The 15,168-nt window shown below is 41.3% G+C and overlaps 3 protein-coding genes across 6 annotated transcripts; all 3 read left to right on the top strand.

Annotated features, from left to right (window-relative positions):
- Window positions 1-293: 293 nt before the first annotated feature.
- LOC124468054 lies at window positions 294-4,379 on the top strand. Its single transcript, XM_047020616.1, has 10 exons — window positions 294-533; window positions 766-848; window positions 1,449-1,533; window positions 1,821-1,895; window positions 1,981-2,299; window positions 2,382-2,432; window positions 2,783-3,346; window positions 3,498-3,779; window positions 3,957-4,144; window positions 4,283-4,379. The coding sequence occupies exons 5-10, from the start codon at window positions 2,216-2,218 to the stop codon at window positions 4,335-4,337; spliced, it is 1,224 nt and encodes a 407-aa protein (XP_046876572.1). The 5' UTR covers window positions 294-533; window positions 766-848; window positions 1,449-1,533; window positions 1,821-1,895; window positions 1,981-2,215; the 3' UTR covers window positions 4,338-4,379.
- Window positions 4,380-5,124: 745 nt separating this feature from the next.
- On the top strand, window positions 5,125-6,415 carry LOC124467858 (gamma-aminobutyric acid receptor-associated protein-like). The gene is made up of 4 exons (XM_047020338.1): window positions 5,125-5,329; window positions 5,646-5,724; window positions 5,932-6,050; window positions 6,162-6,415. Exons 1-4 carry the CDS (start codon window positions 5,240-5,242, stop codon window positions 6,240-6,242), a joined length of 369 nt encoding a protein of 122 aa, XP_046876294.1. The 5' UTR covers window positions 5,125-5,239; the 3' UTR covers window positions 6,243-6,415.
- A 579-nt stretch (window positions 6,416-6,994) lies between these two features.
- Window positions 6,995-13,954, top strand: gps2 (G protein pathway suppressor 2). Of its 4 annotated transcripts, none has more exons than XM_047020234.1 (12): window positions 6,995-7,091; window positions 7,946-8,063; window positions 8,176-8,285; window positions 8,406-8,518; window positions 8,798-8,877; window positions 9,452-9,531; window positions 11,475-11,637; window positions 11,949-12,032; window positions 12,221-12,297; window positions 12,408-12,545; window positions 12,979-13,062; window positions 13,369-13,954. In XM_047020234.1, the coding sequence occupies exons 2-12, from the start codon at window positions 7,970-7,972 to the stop codon at window positions 13,462-13,464; spliced, it is 1,119 nt and encodes a 372-aa protein (XP_046876190.1). In that variant the 5' UTR covers window positions 6,995-7,091; window positions 7,946-7,969; the 3' UTR covers window positions 13,465-13,954. The 4 variants fall into 4 exon arrangements, with proteins under 4 accessions (XP_046876190.1, XP_046876189.1, XP_046876191.1 ...); XM_047020233.1 differs by lacking the exon at window positions 6,995-7,091 and adding an exon at window positions 7,114-7,531 and having other exon boundaries at window positions 11,958-12,032; XM_047020235.1 differs by lacking the exon at window positions 6,995-7,091 and adding an exon at window positions 7,115-7,268.
- Window positions 13,955-15,168: the final 1,214 nt, after the last annotated feature.

Genomic DNA, 15,168 nt, shown 5'->3' on the forward strand with positions numbered 1-15,168 from the left:
GTCACCTATCTGTTCAGTAAATATTTTTAACTTGAAGGAAAGACATTTGACATAAGCTCTGGAAAAAATTTAAGAGAGCACCTTTTTCTTTCACTTTCAAAAAGGTTTAGGACATTTTCAAAATTTTTGAGTAAGGAACAGAAGGGTTAAAATGTGCAGTACTCTTTTGTTTCTTACTCAAAATTGTTGGCCCTTATTGGGAAGCTACTATAAATCGCTTTAAAATTACGACTTGATACAGTTCCTCTCCTGCACGGAACCTCTTCTCCAGCAGGAACAGTTCACTTGGATTGGAGCAGCAGGCGGGGCCAGCTAGCGAGAGATGGTGTCATGCAAAGTACCTATCTAAAATGTTTTCGTGGGGAACGTGAGCAGTCTACTTTTCTTTAAAAATTAAGAAAAGAAAAGCTTAGTAATAATACTTAATTTTTTATTTTGCCAACATAAGGACTGCTGGCTGTGTATAGATATCAAAATAAAATCTGTCCTACATGACGGAACATGTAGTGCAGATGGGCCAAGTAACAGTTATGGTGTGTAGTGGGCAATTGTTTGCATATTATTTATTGGAGTCATGTGAGCTACATGGTTGTGTGTAATTACACATTTCTAATGAGGAATATTGACATATTTATTTCATGAGTTTTATCTGTATAAAAGTATGTCCGAATGCTACGCATGATGTGGCGTACAATAACGTCACAATGGTATATATTCATACTTAAGTGAAACATTACAGAGGTACTTCACATTTCTTCTGAACAGGCAGGTGAACAGTAACTTGAATACTATTGTAAGCTTTCTCAGAAGATTTCCTCAGGCTCTTCAGACAATTTTGTGCTTTTTTGGTGAGTAATTCTTATTTACACATGAATGTTTCCGGTAATTATTGTAATCTTACACAAAACATAATTTTATGCTCAATTTAATCCACACTTTTGTTTGGGGTTACCGTAAATATCATGGCTGTACACCTAAGAAAATGTCCCTCAGATTCAAAATTCTAATACATTTAAAGCAAGTTTTGATAATACATGAATCATTAAAGCTTAATAAGAATAATAGTTTAATGGCTCTGGTCGGTATACAGACAAGAAAGATGTTGCCAATGTAAAGGACTGCTGGGCTTGTATGGATTTCAAAATCAAATCTGTCCTACATGACGGTAGTGCAGATGGGCAAAGTAACAATTATCGCATAGCCTACGTGTTGTAGTTTGCATAGTGGGCATTGTTTGCGTATTATTTATTTGAGTCATCTGAGCTACATGCTTGTGTGTAATTACACATTTACAATGAAGAATATTGACACATTTATTTTACGGACATACGTTCTGTATAAAAAGTATGTTTGAATGCTACACATGATGACGTACAAAAACGTCATAATGGTGTATATTCATACTTAAATGAAACATTACACAGCTACATCACATTTCTTCTGAACAGGCAGGTGAATAGTAACTAGAAGACTTGTATTGCAAGCTTTCTCAGAAGACTTTCTCAGGCTCTTCAGACAATTTTGTGCTTTTTGGTGAGTAATTCTTATTTACACATTAATGTTTCCCCTACTTATTGTAATCTTACGTGTAAAACATAATTTAATTCTAAATTTAATCCACACTTTTGTTATGCAGTTACTGTCAATCTCATTGCATCAAATACATTTAAAGCAAGTTTAGATTTTTTGTGTGTTTTGTTATAACTGACCACATCAATAAAAAGAGACTCAAGACTCAGTCCACAATCGGCCTGTAAATCAAACCTCAACAGCATTGGAGTTACAAAAGTTACAAGTTTTCTCTCTCAATTGCTTCACAGCCAATCATTGTGTGCCGAAACCAAACTCTTCCAGTCAGGTCAGGACTGGTTAGAAAAATGGACGACGCAGAAATGGTAAGAGCCTAATAATATCAACTTAAATTTCAATGTTTAAAAACATGGTCAAATACCTCTCTGAGTGAATGTGTCTCTAATGTAGGAAGTTGACCATGATGGGACAACTATCAAAGAGGTGGAAACGGATTGGAAAAATCAGGATGATCTTTTACTCCATTCCTTTGATGAGGCAGATTTTCTGGTCAGTAATTTATGCATAGCGATAGGTGAAAGGGATGACACAGAATTGGTAAGATCCTTTTTTTTACATAAACCTAAATGGTTAATCATCAAACATGGTCAAATACCTCTGAGTGACTGTGTCTCTAATGTAGGAAATGGAACGTGGTGGGAACACTATCCGTCACTCCGTAGATTACGATGACCTCTCTCTATGTTCAGTCAGCGAGAGAGATTTTCTGGTCAGTTTGTGCATCAAAAGCATCAAGGTACATTACATTTTGAAGATATACTGTGTGAACAATGTTTCCATCTGACTCACAGTCTGATGAGGACCGTGACCGCCAGCAGAATCCACTTCCGGATAAACGCCTGGTAGGTGTATGTGTGTGACAAAAGGTCAATGAATTGGCTTTTTCTGCTAGTGCTGAATCAGCTTTTCCCTAATTTACATTTAGTCATTTAGCAGACGCTCTTATCCAGAGCGACTTACAGTAAGTACAGGGACATTCCCCCGAGGCAAGTAGGGTGAAGTGCGTTACCCAAGAACACAATTTCATTTGGCACGGCCGGTAATCAAACTGGAAACCTCCTGATTAATAGCCCAATTCCATAACTGCTCAGCCATCTGACCCACGTGACCTCCCTCCCCATATGGATCTTCATATTTTAACATTTTCCCTCTCCCCTGTTCCTACATTGTACTCTACTTTTGGTCTCCCTAGAATCATGTTATGGATTACGAAGCCCAGGGCCTTCTTCCTTCTTCTGTAAGAGCCGTGACCGAGCCTTGCGTCTCTAATGACGTGCACCCCCCCATGCTACAAGATCAGAAGAGGCGCGACAAGCAGTCCCGTGACATGAAAGTCATGAAAAGGTTCCAAAAATCCCTGGTTGCCCTGGAACAGGAACTTATGAAAGCCAAGGAGGAGCTCCTGGACACCAACGAGTACTTCGAAGAGATGTCTCGTGTGAAGAGCCAGGGAAAAGGCCTGATGGGTGCGTCTCTGAGAAGACTTGTTTATAAAGTCAGAGGGAGAAGGCTCCAGAAGATTCAGGCGCAGAAGTATATGCGGGTCAACAAAGATTTCGATGCGCTGATCCAAGTGGTGATGGAGGACTGCAAAGATGATATCAATCTGACGGGCCTAGAGAACTGGCAGAGAGAGGTTAAGAGGCTGCGCATGGCCTGCAGGGCCTGTACTGAGAGGATCTCACCACCCGAGGTGTGTCGTTCCCCACCACAGGTCCTACCCTCTCAGGAAGAGGAGTCCTCCATCCAGCGTGTTGTAAGTAATTAGTACAGACCTACGTATTCATTTATTCAGCTATTGTTTGATTCACGGTGTGGCATGGCACTGTTTGTTGATTATCATCCTACAGAGCAATATCCCAGGTCCCACAGGCCAAAAGGTTATGTCTTCTCTTGTGTCTCCCCAGGATCTATCTGAGACAGAGATCACACATGTGGTCCCCTGCATCGAGGATGCCATAGAATCCCTTCCTCTGACTCCTCCTACTCCTGAGGCCCTCCTCCCCAACCTGCAGCTTCCCCGGGCTTTGACTCCCCTCCACCGTGTCACTGTTGGAGTTGTGACTCCTACGTGGCCTGAGTCTCTGCCTGTGGTGGAGTATTTACCCCCCCCATATCTGGCACCAATTGACCACTTGAGCGCGGATGTAAAGACGATGCTCCAAGGAGGACTGGACGGGTTCCAACAGGTAGGTCATTATCATCACATGCAAACATATGATGATATTCACTGTTAAAGCATAAATACATTTAAGTTAATTAAATACATTGCGGACTAATGAGGCTGGAAAAGAACCGTGATTTTATTGGTTATATTTTTTCTCAGCTCAGTGATTCATCCATGTAAGCTTGTGTTCTGCTTTCAGGATGTGATGGAGGAGAAGAAGCCTGGCAAAGGGGAGAAGAAGAAGGCCGGCAAAGGGGAGAAGAAGGCCAAAACCCAGCGGCATGTCAAACCACTGCTTGTGTTGGAAGCCAGCAACAAACTACCAGAGGAATACTCTGAAACCATTGTGGAGGAGGAGAAAAAGAAAAAGAAGAATGTGGGAAAGAGGTGAGGGCAGATAGCAGAAAGGCTAAATGGAGGGGGTAGTAGAATGTGGGTGAAGACAGTAAGACCCTCAGTGTAAGGAAGAGAGAATGCGTACTGGTATGGCAGATTACATCTTATGTTTTTTCTTATGATTGACAGGTTTCTCCAGTGGCTGTCACGCAAACTCATGTGCGGCTGTTGTTCAGATGTTTAACAAACATCTCTCTCTCTCTCTTTCTCTCTCTCTCTCTCTCTCTCACACACACACACACATTCACTCTCTCTTTCTCTCTCTCTCTCTCTCTCTCTCTCTCTCTCTCTCTCTCTCTCTCTCTCTCTCTCTCTCTCTCTCTCTCTCTCTCTCTCTCCCACACACACACACATTCACTTTAGCTTTCTCTCTCTCTCTCTCTCTCTCTCTCTCTCTCTCTCTCTCTCTCTTTCTCTCTCTCTCTCTCTTTCTCTCTCTCTCTCTCTCTCTCCCACACACACACACACACACACGTTCACTCTCTCTCTTTCTCTCTCTCTCTCTCTCTCTCTCTCTCTCTTTCTCTCTCTTTCTCTCTCTTTCACTACACAGAGATCATGTAGACATACACACTTATGACATCATCAGTTACACACCAGACTTTGTTTTCATATCACAGATGCTTGACAAAACGTTGTTCTCAATAAAGTTAACATTTTGTGTTCCATTTGGTTTTGCTTCTTGATGGTTACTACTTGATGATTATTACTGCACTGCTTCAAGTGGGCTTGCTGTAGTGGAGATGGACTACTAGTGTTTTCTCCTGGGAGTCTGATAAAGGAAATAATAAAAATGTGGTCACACAGAAAAACTCCTACAAATATTGTTTCAATGTAAACTTGACAACATGTGTAGTCTAAACTGGACTTTGGGCCGTAGTGGACTTGATGGAAAATCTCATTGCCGTCACCTAGACATTACAGAACCTTAGCAGCGAAAGTTGGATCCCTCGGCATCAAAACACTTCCTGACGTCACAGTTTGGCTCTCACAACGTATGCTGTATCTAGCTAACCAACGTGACCGTGACACATCTCCAATATTATTCAGAGGACTGGTTTAGAACTGCTATACACCTGTAAAACAATGAAATTTCTTTACAAAGAAGAGCACCCGTTTGAGAAAAGGAGGTCAGAGGGAGAGAAAATAAGGAAGAAGTACCCGGACAGGGTGCCAGTAAGTTGTCAATGCGCAAATTGGAACTGGAAAACATTGCTAGCTACCAAGCTAGCTTCGTTAGCTATCTGCTACTTTATTTTGTTATGTTTGCCATATGAAAACGTTAGCTACTATGTTTGATTGATATTGTGAAACTAAAAGTATCGCTAGCTTATAAGATCGTCTACGTTTCAAACAGATAGGTTGACAGAGGTCTTGGTCTTCCACCAGAAGAGTTGTGTTATTGTCAAGATACGTAGCATGCAGTAGCTATGCTTTTCACCTTGTTAACTGGCTAGCAACAACACAAACTGATTGTGAAATAACACTGCAGGTCATAGTGGAGAAAGCGCCCAAAGCCAGGATAGGTGACCTGGACAAGAAGAAATATCTTGTACCTTCTGACCTCACAGGTATGTGTATTAAAAACCTAGATTTAGATCATAAATACTTTCTGCAGGACATTTATATTTGTATCCCATTTCCCCCATGCTTCTCTGTAACATAGTTACAATACTGACATCTTAATGTCATTACTCACTTGTTTTTTTAAATCACTTTGTGATGCTTCATAGACTGTATGTTGTGCTTGAAATAACCCTGATTCCACTACATCTCAGTCGGACAGTTCTACTTCCTTATTCGCAAGAGGATTCACCTCAGAGCTGAAGAGGCCTTGTTCTTCTTTGTTAATAACGTAATTCCCCCAACATCAGCCACAATGGGTCTTCTGTACCAGGTACTGCACCATCCACATTCATATGGAAAGTCTATTTGCACAGATTTCTAGCCACTTACATTACATTATATCCACAAATGTTTAACATAATTGTGAATGTCCCTGTGCCAGGAACACCATGAGGAGGATTTTTTCCTCTACATTGCCTACAGTGACGAAAGTGTCTATGGAGGCAGCCAAACAGTTGTCTGAACATCATTACACGCACAAGGGACTTGATTCTCCCCCCCCCCTTCTCCCTCCATCACAAAACAGGAAAAAATAAAGTTTTCTTGTTTGCTACAAATTACAAATGCACTTTGAATCTGTCTTGGCCCTCATGTCTTAATTGTTTTTCACTATTAAAGTCCAAAGATATCCCTCTGGTGGTGTCCCACAACATCCTTATGCTGTCACTTATGTTTTCGGGTACAATTAAACACCTGAACTCCTCGCACGTCACTGGGAGCTTTTTGCAAGAGAATATGGGTACCCAACTAATAGTTTTCAGATTGTTAATGATATTGATTCCTAGGATGTTGCATAAAATCAAATTAATCATTTTTTAGAACTGTATAGCCTAAATAAGTTGTTTTTGATAATTATTAATCATAAGACACTTTATTGCATCATGCTTACATTGTTTAATTCTGATTCAAGACATATCGAATATTATTTAATATATGCAGTGTGATAAATGTTTATGTTTAAACTGGTGAGCCATTAATGTGTTTGTATGTTTATGATTGAATATAAATCTTAAATATAAAATGTCTGACCACTAAATATATACAAAATTTCCTGTCTTCTTTTTACTACAAGATTATGTTGGAGGGTAAAGAAATATTGAATCATGTACTGAAAACACTTTCACACACTTCTGTCTTTATTAAAATAAAGCAGTCACTGGAGGAGTTCCTAGTCATAGCCGGTGGTCACTGGATAGGGACCACAATGCCAGCCTATAAAAACGCTGTTAGTGCCAGCACGTCATTCAACGACAACGTCCAGCAAGATTTGAGCTAAATCTCGCCTCAAAAACACTTTCAGATACGGACTCATGTGCGTTTCAGATAATTTCACCTTTTTGTGCGAAATTGCTGTTTGTGCTTGCATATTTACTAACTACGCTAGCTACATGCTGTGACACGGCATGACTTGTCACACCGCAGACTAGCTTTTAGGTTGCTAGTGTGTCTAGCCAGCTTGTTCTGCACTGGGACATCACTCAGAACAGAAGTATGTTCACAGCGCGGGCGTCCACTAGGATGAGCTAACTTGGCTAGCTAGCTAGTTTAATACACGCGGAAATATATGGCAACTTATTAGCAATTACAAATCGTGTATTAACATTTTACATCTTAATCATGCTTGGCTAGCTGTTATCAATAAGTCACCTTTTAGACTGGCTTGATGCTAGCTAACGTCAAACAAATAGCTAGCTCTAGCTAGATAGCTAGCTTTTCAGAATTTCTTTTCCGATTCACATAGACTTTGGAATGGTAAGTTGTTGATGCGATTATAAAAAAAATAGTGTCGTGAAATGGTCTAGTGGTAGCCTATAAAATAGCATTTTGGCTTCGATAGCAAGCTAGTCTGCTTTTAAAACTAATACTGCGATAGAGCTAGCTAGCTAATTAGCTGCATACCATTAGCTCTATTTACCTACTGTAGTGAAAGGATAACAAGAAACATACGTTCCCGGCGTTAAATGTGGTGACACATAATTTATTGAAAAGTTGTTGATTATTGGTGTATGGTCCATGTTACCATTTATTGGTATCAACATCAACAATTAGTCTTACCGTAACAGTACAAATGGGGGAATTACAACAAAATACCTGGATCTAATAAATCTCTGTGCCTACAGTACGGTATGTGGTAATAAGAGTTTACTTTTGCCTCTTTGCTTGAAGCTGGCACCGTCAATTCCTACCATCATGCCAGCTCTACTGGAGAGGCCGAAACTGACCAATGCTATGGCACGCGCCTTGCATAAACACATCATGCGAGAGAGAGACCGCAAGAGACAAGGTGATTAGAATATATTTCATTTTTTTCATACTCCACTCTGGAACAGGAATGCATTATGCATCTTAGCTGAACTTAACTCGTGAAAACCAACTAATTCTATATTTTGTCACAGAGGAAGAAGAAGTAGACAAAATGATGGAGCAGAAACTAAAAGAGGAGGAAGAGAGGAAAAGAAAGAAAGAAATGGAAGAGAGGATGTCTTTGGAAGAAACTAAAGAACAGGTGGAAACTGGAACCAAGACAAACGGCCTGAACTTCCACCTTTCAGAGGACCTATGATATTCACTCTGTGTGTTTCTGTCAGTGTTGTCTTCTAACATCTGCTCCTCTTTAAAACTCCAGATAATGAAGATGGGGGAGAAGCTCCAGGGCCTTCAGGAGGAAAAACACCAACTCTTCCTTCAACTGAAAAAAGTTCTTCACGAGGAGGAGAAGAGACGGAGGAAAGAGCAGAGGTAAAGGCCATCACTTCCTGTTGTTGGTAGAGATGTCACTTCCTGTCATTGGTAGAGATGTCACTTTCTGGTGTTGTTAGAGATGTCACTTTCTGGTGTTAGAGATGTTACTTCCTGGTGTTGGTAGAGATCTTCCCTACTGGATTGTGGTAGAGCATTTGACCACAGATCAGAAGGTGGCATGTTCGAATCCACGCCTGTATGTCGCTGTGGATGAAAGTGTATGCAAACTGAATACACCATCACTAATGATGTGCACCTTGTTTTTGTGTGTTTCAGCGACATGACAACCCTGACTACTGCCAACTACCAGCCAGGCATGGCCATCCACTCAAGCCAACACTTACTGAGCATGCAAGGTAAAACTATAGGGAGTCAGATGGCTGAGCGGTTAGGGAATTGGGCTAGTAATCTGAAGGTTGCTGGATCGATTCACCGCCGTGCAAAAATGACGTTGTGTCTTTGGGCAAGGCACTTCACCCTACTTGCCTCGGGGGGAATGTCCCTGTACTTACTGTAAGTCGCTCTGGATAAGAGCGTCTGCTAAATGACTAAATATAAATGTTAAGGTAAAACAGCTTTGCGCCGTCTACTCTCCATGTTCATGAACACACAGAATACTTATGAGTTTAAGTGAATAATCTCCGATGCAAGTCAGCTGTTTTTAGTCCTTGTGTTGCTTAGTTTAGGTTAGCAGAATCAGAATGGGATTTTTTCGCCATGAAAGTTTGCACAGACAAGGAATTTACTTTGGCAGGAAGGTGCATACAATAAACATATAGGAACCAAAAATGTAAATGTGTGGACTATCTATACTAAGGGTACATAGGGTACATATGACCTATGTTATGTACACAGATTGGCCATGATAGAATCACAGATATATCTATCGCTCTGTTCACATCTCATTTCTATTAATTTGACTCCCCTCAGCCAATCAAGTCAGCCATGGGCGTCCTGCTGTTCTACTCGGGGAACGGAATAAGCAACTCTTCCAGTCCCCGGGCATTCCAGTGAGTAGCTAGTATGGATATTTGTTGGGGTTCACATCTTTGTGGGTGATTTTTATATATATATCTATCTATCGAAATGATCAGTAATAAATCATTTCAAGGTCCTGAAAACTCAACTATATATACAGTGCCCTCCAAAAGTATTGGAACAGTGAGGCCAATTCCTTTATTTTTGCTGTAGACTGAAAACATTTGGGCTTGACATCAAACGATGAATGTGAAACCAGAGATCAACGTTTCAGCTTTTATTTCCAGGTATTTACATCAGGATCTGATGCACAAATTAGAAAATATCACCTTTTTGTTCGAACCCACCCATTTGTCACGTGAGCAAAAGTATTGGAACATGTGACTGACAGGTGTGTTTTGTTGCCCAGGTGTGTCCTATTACATACATTATTCAATCAATAAATACCACTGAATGTCTACACTCAGGTTCAGATTGGGTAAGATAGGTTTTGTCTATGCAGACTGTATTCAGAGGTGAAAACAACATGAAAACCAGAGCGCTGTCTTTGGGTGAAAAACAAGCAATTGTGAGTCTTAGAGAAGATGGAAAATCAATCAGAGCCATTGCAGAAACATTGGCCATAGCCAGTACAACCATTTGGAATGTCCTGAAGAAGAGGAAAACTACTGGTGTACTAAGTAACAGACGTCGAACAGGTAGACCAAGGAAAACATCAGCAGTTGATGACAGAAACATTGTGAGAGCTGTAAAGAAAGACCCTAAAACAACTGTTAGTGAGATCAGCAACAACCTCCAGATGGCAGGAGTGAAGGTATCACTATCTACTGTTCGCAGAAGACTTCATGAACAAAAGTACAAGGGCTACACCAGAAGATGCAAACCACTCATTAGCAAGAAGAATAGGAAGGCCAGGCTGGAATTTGCCAAAAAGTACAGAGATGAACCTCAAAAATTCTGGGACAAAGTTTTATGGACTGATGAGACAAAGATTAACTTTTACCAAAGTGATGGAAAGGCTAAAGTTTGGAGAAAGAAAGGAACTGCTCATGATCCCAAACACACAAGCTCATCTGTGAAACACGGTGGAGGTAATGTCATGGCTTGGGCTTGCATGGCTTCTTCTGGGACGGGCTCATTAATCTTCATTGAGGATGTAACACATGATGGCAGCAGCAAAATGAACTCGGAAGTCTACAGAAACATTTTGTCTGCCAATTTAAGGAAAGATGCAACCAAACTGATTGGCAGAGCCTTCATCATGCAGCAAGATAACGACCCAAAACACACTGCCAAAACAACAAAGGAGTTCATCAGGGGCAAGAAATGGAAGGTATTAGACTGGCCAAGTCAATCTCCAGACTTAAACCCTATAGAGCATGCATTTTACCTGCTTAAGAGGAGACTGAAGGGAGGAACCCCACAAAACAAACAACAACTGAAAGAGGCTGCAGTGAAAGCCTGGGAAAGCATCCAAAAGGAAGAATGCAAAAGTTTGGTGACGTCAATGGGTCACAGACTTGCTGCAGTTATTGAAAGCAAAGGATTTGCAACTAAATATTAAGTCTTATTCACTTAAATATGTTTTAAGTATATCTGTTCCAATACTTTTGATCACATGACAAATGGGTGGATTCAAACAAAATGTGATATTTTCTTAGTTGTGCATCAGATCCTGATGTAAATACCTGGAAATAAAAGCTGAAACGTTGATCTCTGGTCTCACGTTCATTATTTGATGTCAAGCCCAAATGTTTTCAGTCTACAGCAAAAATAAAGGAATTCGCCTCACTGTTCCAATACTTTTGGAGGGCACTGTATATATATATATATGTATATGATTTTATACTTGATTAAGATTTGTGAAAATGACTATGATTGGAGTTGAGTTTTCAGGTCCTTGAAATGATTTATTACTGATCATTTCGGACTTCGGCATATCTTTCATGTTAATAACTGTGTTGGTGCTTGACAGGGTCGCCACTACCAGAGTCAGGCAGGGGTTTCTGAGCACGGCCAGTACTCTGGCAGCCCGGCCGGACATGGGCCCTACGGAATCCCCCAGACCCAGCACCCCTCCCCCTACGGCCCCGGCCAGCCCAGCACGGTCACCTATGCCAGTAGCTCACAGCTCCGAGGTCACTGTTGGTGTTTTACGCATAATAATAATAATGTTTTCATAATCAATAATGTGTTCTTAATCTGCAGGCAAATGCTCTAACCACTACATAACAAAGATCACAAAAACATCTCGAGCTACTTTGGTTATTCATGTTTATTGATTGATACCCATGAAGGTTGTTGAGGTTATTAGTGTTTTGATGTTCTTGCAAAAAGGCTGGTTCTGGTTTGCTCTAGACAGTAATATTATTGCAATTATTGCTCTGGACATAGATTGACTACATATTGTCATAGTTAAGTACTTCCCCATGTTTCCTGCTGTGTCCAGGGGCCTCAGCCTTTCCAACCATGCAGTATGTCCCCCACCAGCAGCAGGGCTACGCTGTACATGGACATTTCACCTCCCAGCCAGGTCTGTTTCACTTGTGTTTGGCCCAATATTAGCTCTCCTGAGTCATCAAAGAACGCACGTCACAGAAACACACACAGTAACACCTTTCATCTAAACCAATCTACACTGTGACAGCCTTAATCTCACCTAATCTAAACTGTAGCCCACTTATCCCAGCCTAACCAAACATGTCTTGTCTTTTACTGCAGGATTCATACCTAGTGCTGGGATCCCTCTACAGAAGCAGTTGGAACATGCCAATCAACAGTCTGGCTTCGCTGACTCTGTAAGTCTATGTACATACTGAGTCAATACGTGTGTGTTTACTGACTCTGTAAGCACATCCATGCCAAGGCTGCTTTGACAACGTGTGTGTGTGTTTCTGCCTGTGTTCAGAGCCCTCTGAGGCCCATGCACCCCCAGGCTCTCCATGCTAGCGCCGCAGGCCTCCTGCCCAGCTCCGCAGGCCTCCTGCCTAGCGCCACAGGCCTCCTGCCTAGCTCCTCCATCTCTGTTCAGATCCCCTCTGCCAAGGTCAGTCGTACTCTCTACACCCAGACGTGTTTTGAACAAATCACCACTTCATCCTGTTTACCACAACACACTCCCCGCTCTCTTCGTTTACAATATACGTAAACGTAAAGACTTTTATCCAAAGTGACAATCCAACAGTGCTTGAAAATATCGCTGAGAATCAAGGATCAGAAGTGGATAGTTCCAACTGTATTTTGGCGGTCAGCCTCAAAAAACAGTCTGTTATAACCAAAGTAACTACATCTCAGCTTCCAGGCATGGTGCAACAATAATGCCACATCTACCGTAGTACATATGACATTGCTTTTGCTATACCGTACAATCTCAGGAGCAACATCAAACTGTTTTGTGTGTGCGGTCTTTATAATGCAATTATAAATAAGAGATATTCATCAATATCCCCCCCCCCCCCCCCCCCCCCCCCCCGTAACAGTCTGGTTTGCCATATGCCAACCCACCCCGCCCTGCATCTCCGGGAAGCTTCACCCATGGGACACCCCCACCACAGGCTCACCCTGTGAGTACAAACACTCCCCCCCCCCCCCCCCCCCAACACACATGTAACATAGATACACACTGAGGCACATAGACAGACACGCACGTACGCACGCACATTGACGCACACAAACACAGCACTCATCCTTACAGACATGTGCACATGCTCGGTCACGCATACATCTGCGCACACACCTTAAAATTTGTCAACCAAACAATTCTCATTTTTGTGAGGATCGCCCACATTATTTTACTACCTGATATAACAGAGATAGTCTGATGGGAAGCTGATACGCTAGAACTGAAGTGTGTTCATGCCGTCTCCTAGGCAACCTTCCAGAGCTCCGCCCCGCCTCCTCCTCCTCGTCATGCCTACCTCTCTCAGACCCAGGTCGGACAGAGGTTCTACCATCACAGCAAGTAAACGGAACGACCAGCAATTACAGACTGACCTAATTCTCCAAACAGCTTAACCCTAACTGCAGGAATGCCTGAAATTGTGTTTTTTGACAATAACTGTATTGTTAGCATTCACAAGCATGTTTTATTTTTTGTCAAGGTTTCTGTAAATAAGCTCTCGTTTTATACTGGGTATGGCTCTCAAAGCCACAAGATGTAGGAGAACAGATTGAGGAAAATCTGCTTTACAAACTATTGTTTAAGTTTATTACCACAACATCCAAACTGTATTTTAATTACAAGATCCTAGTACTATACGTATTTAAGGAGTAAATGTATTTAATACAAATTTTAATGAATTAAATGTAAACCCTTCTCAGGGCCCATGGAAGAGTTAAATCACATTAAGTGACTCTCCTAGCCACATATTTGTGGAAGCCATATTTTCCTAAGCTTTTAAACTGAAAAAATATTATTTTGCAACTAATTTTATTAAATTGCACTTGATACCAAAACATGTATTCAGATTCCTCTTTAATATTTCAGTAAAAAAAATACTTTGTGGTTCCCAAAACATCTGACTGTTTTGTGGTGATAAGTACCATCAAAATGTTCCTAATGGATATTTGTTTAACTTCACAGTATATCTGTATATCAAGGCAACCTCCCCCTTCTTCACTGTCTGCTATGCACACTTATGGCAACAAGGGTGTACTGGAGCATGTGACGTTACGTCAGGGTGAAGTGGATAAGTATGTGAAACCGAAACCGCTTAGAGACGACGTGAACAGAATAGTTTATCTGCTGTGAAATCAGTCCAAGGACTGAACCATTCAAAAAAAGACCATAAAGAAGCATATTGAGAAGTGATCTGATGGGGTTGAAATCTTGCCAGTGTGTGGGGAGGGAGTCAAGCAGGGCGGAAGCTGACGGTGCACTCTATTGACTGCAGAGGACAGGGTGTGAAAAAAACAAAAACTGGTTCTTCCGTGACTCAGATGCCGCCTAAATTCAACCAAATATCAGACTACGTGGTTATCAGAAAGGCTTTCAGAATTCGGTCACTGTCTATGGATTTGACTCAAATATTTTAATGTGGGTTGGAAATTAAATCCGGTGTGTTGTTTGAATGACTCGGTGTGGTATGCAGTTTTTGAACTCGAAAAGACAGGGATGAGTATATTTTTCTTTAGTTGTGGATTGAAACTAAACGGTCGCATCTGGGTGCGTTTTCTTGAATGATATTCTGCTGTTCCCCTCCCATTGTGCATGTATTGTCTTATTGTGTTTATCTTAAGGCAAGTGTTCATATTTAGCAATGCCTTTCACCGCACCATAGCCAACATTGTACTAGTGTGTTTCCACATATTAGTTAAACCTTTTGTTAGGTTTTTGTTTTGGCTTTCAAACGCCCATTTTCTGTTTTCCGAGTCGTGAATTCATTACTATTGGACAGTCTGATGCTCTTTTCCTGACGATTGTACTTACTTGAATGTCGTCAGATGGATTTAAGGCTCCCTCAACTTCCGCCGCCCGCCACATATACAGGGGGATCATTTTGTCTCAAACTTTCATATAATGGACCTGTGTTCCCCTTTGTCATCCGCTTTGGATGTCAGTTGCTTGTATGAGGACTGGTGTGATATTTCCGACATTATAAGCGACAGGTAGGTGATTCTGTTTTAGCCATGGGAAGGGAAGAAAAATATCTTGCTCCAGTGGTTGGGTC

Source organism: Hypomesus transpacificus, chromosome 5 (assembly GCF_021917145.1).
Source record: "Hypomesus transpacificus isolate Combined female chromosome 5, fHypTra1, whole genome shotgun sequence".
Taxonomy (NCBI): domain Eukaryota; kingdom Metazoa; phylum Chordata; class Actinopteri; order Osmeriformes; family Osmeridae; genus Hypomesus; species Hypomesus transpacificus.

Coding starts and splice junctions, on each gene's coding strand:
- LOC124467858 (XM_047020338.1), top strand. CDS start 5,240: ATGAAATTTCTTTACAAAGAAGAGCACCCGTTTGAGAAAAGGAGGTCA. Junction 5,330..5,645: donor AGTACCCGGACAGGGTGCCA/GTAAGTTGTCAA, acceptor ATAACACTGCAG/GTCATAGTGGAGAAAGCGCC. Junction 6,051..6,161: donor CAATGGGTCTTCTGTACCAG/GTACTGCACCAT, acceptor TCCCTGTGCCAG/GAACACCATGAGGAGGATTT.
- LOC124468054 (XM_047020616.1), top strand. CDS start 2,216: ATGGAACGTGGTGGGAACACTATCCGTCACTCCGTAGATTACGATGAC. Junction 3,347..3,497: donor AGTCCTCCATCCAGCGTGTT/GTAAGTAATTAG, acceptor GTGTCTCCCCAG/GATCTATCTGAGACAGAGAT. Junction 4,145..4,282: donor AAGAAGAATGTGGGAAAGAG/GTGAGGGCAGAT, acceptor TATGATTGACAG/GTTTCTCCAGTGGCTGTCAC.
- gps2 (XM_047020232.1), top strand. Junction 11,638..11,948: donor CAGTAGCTCACAGCTCCGAG/GTCACTGTTGGT, acceptor TGCTGTGTCCAG/GGGCCTCAGCCTTTCCAACC. Junction 12,546..12,978: donor TTCAGATCCCCTCTGCCAAG/GTCAGTCGTACT, acceptor CCCCCGTAACAG/TCTGGTTTGCCATATGCCAA.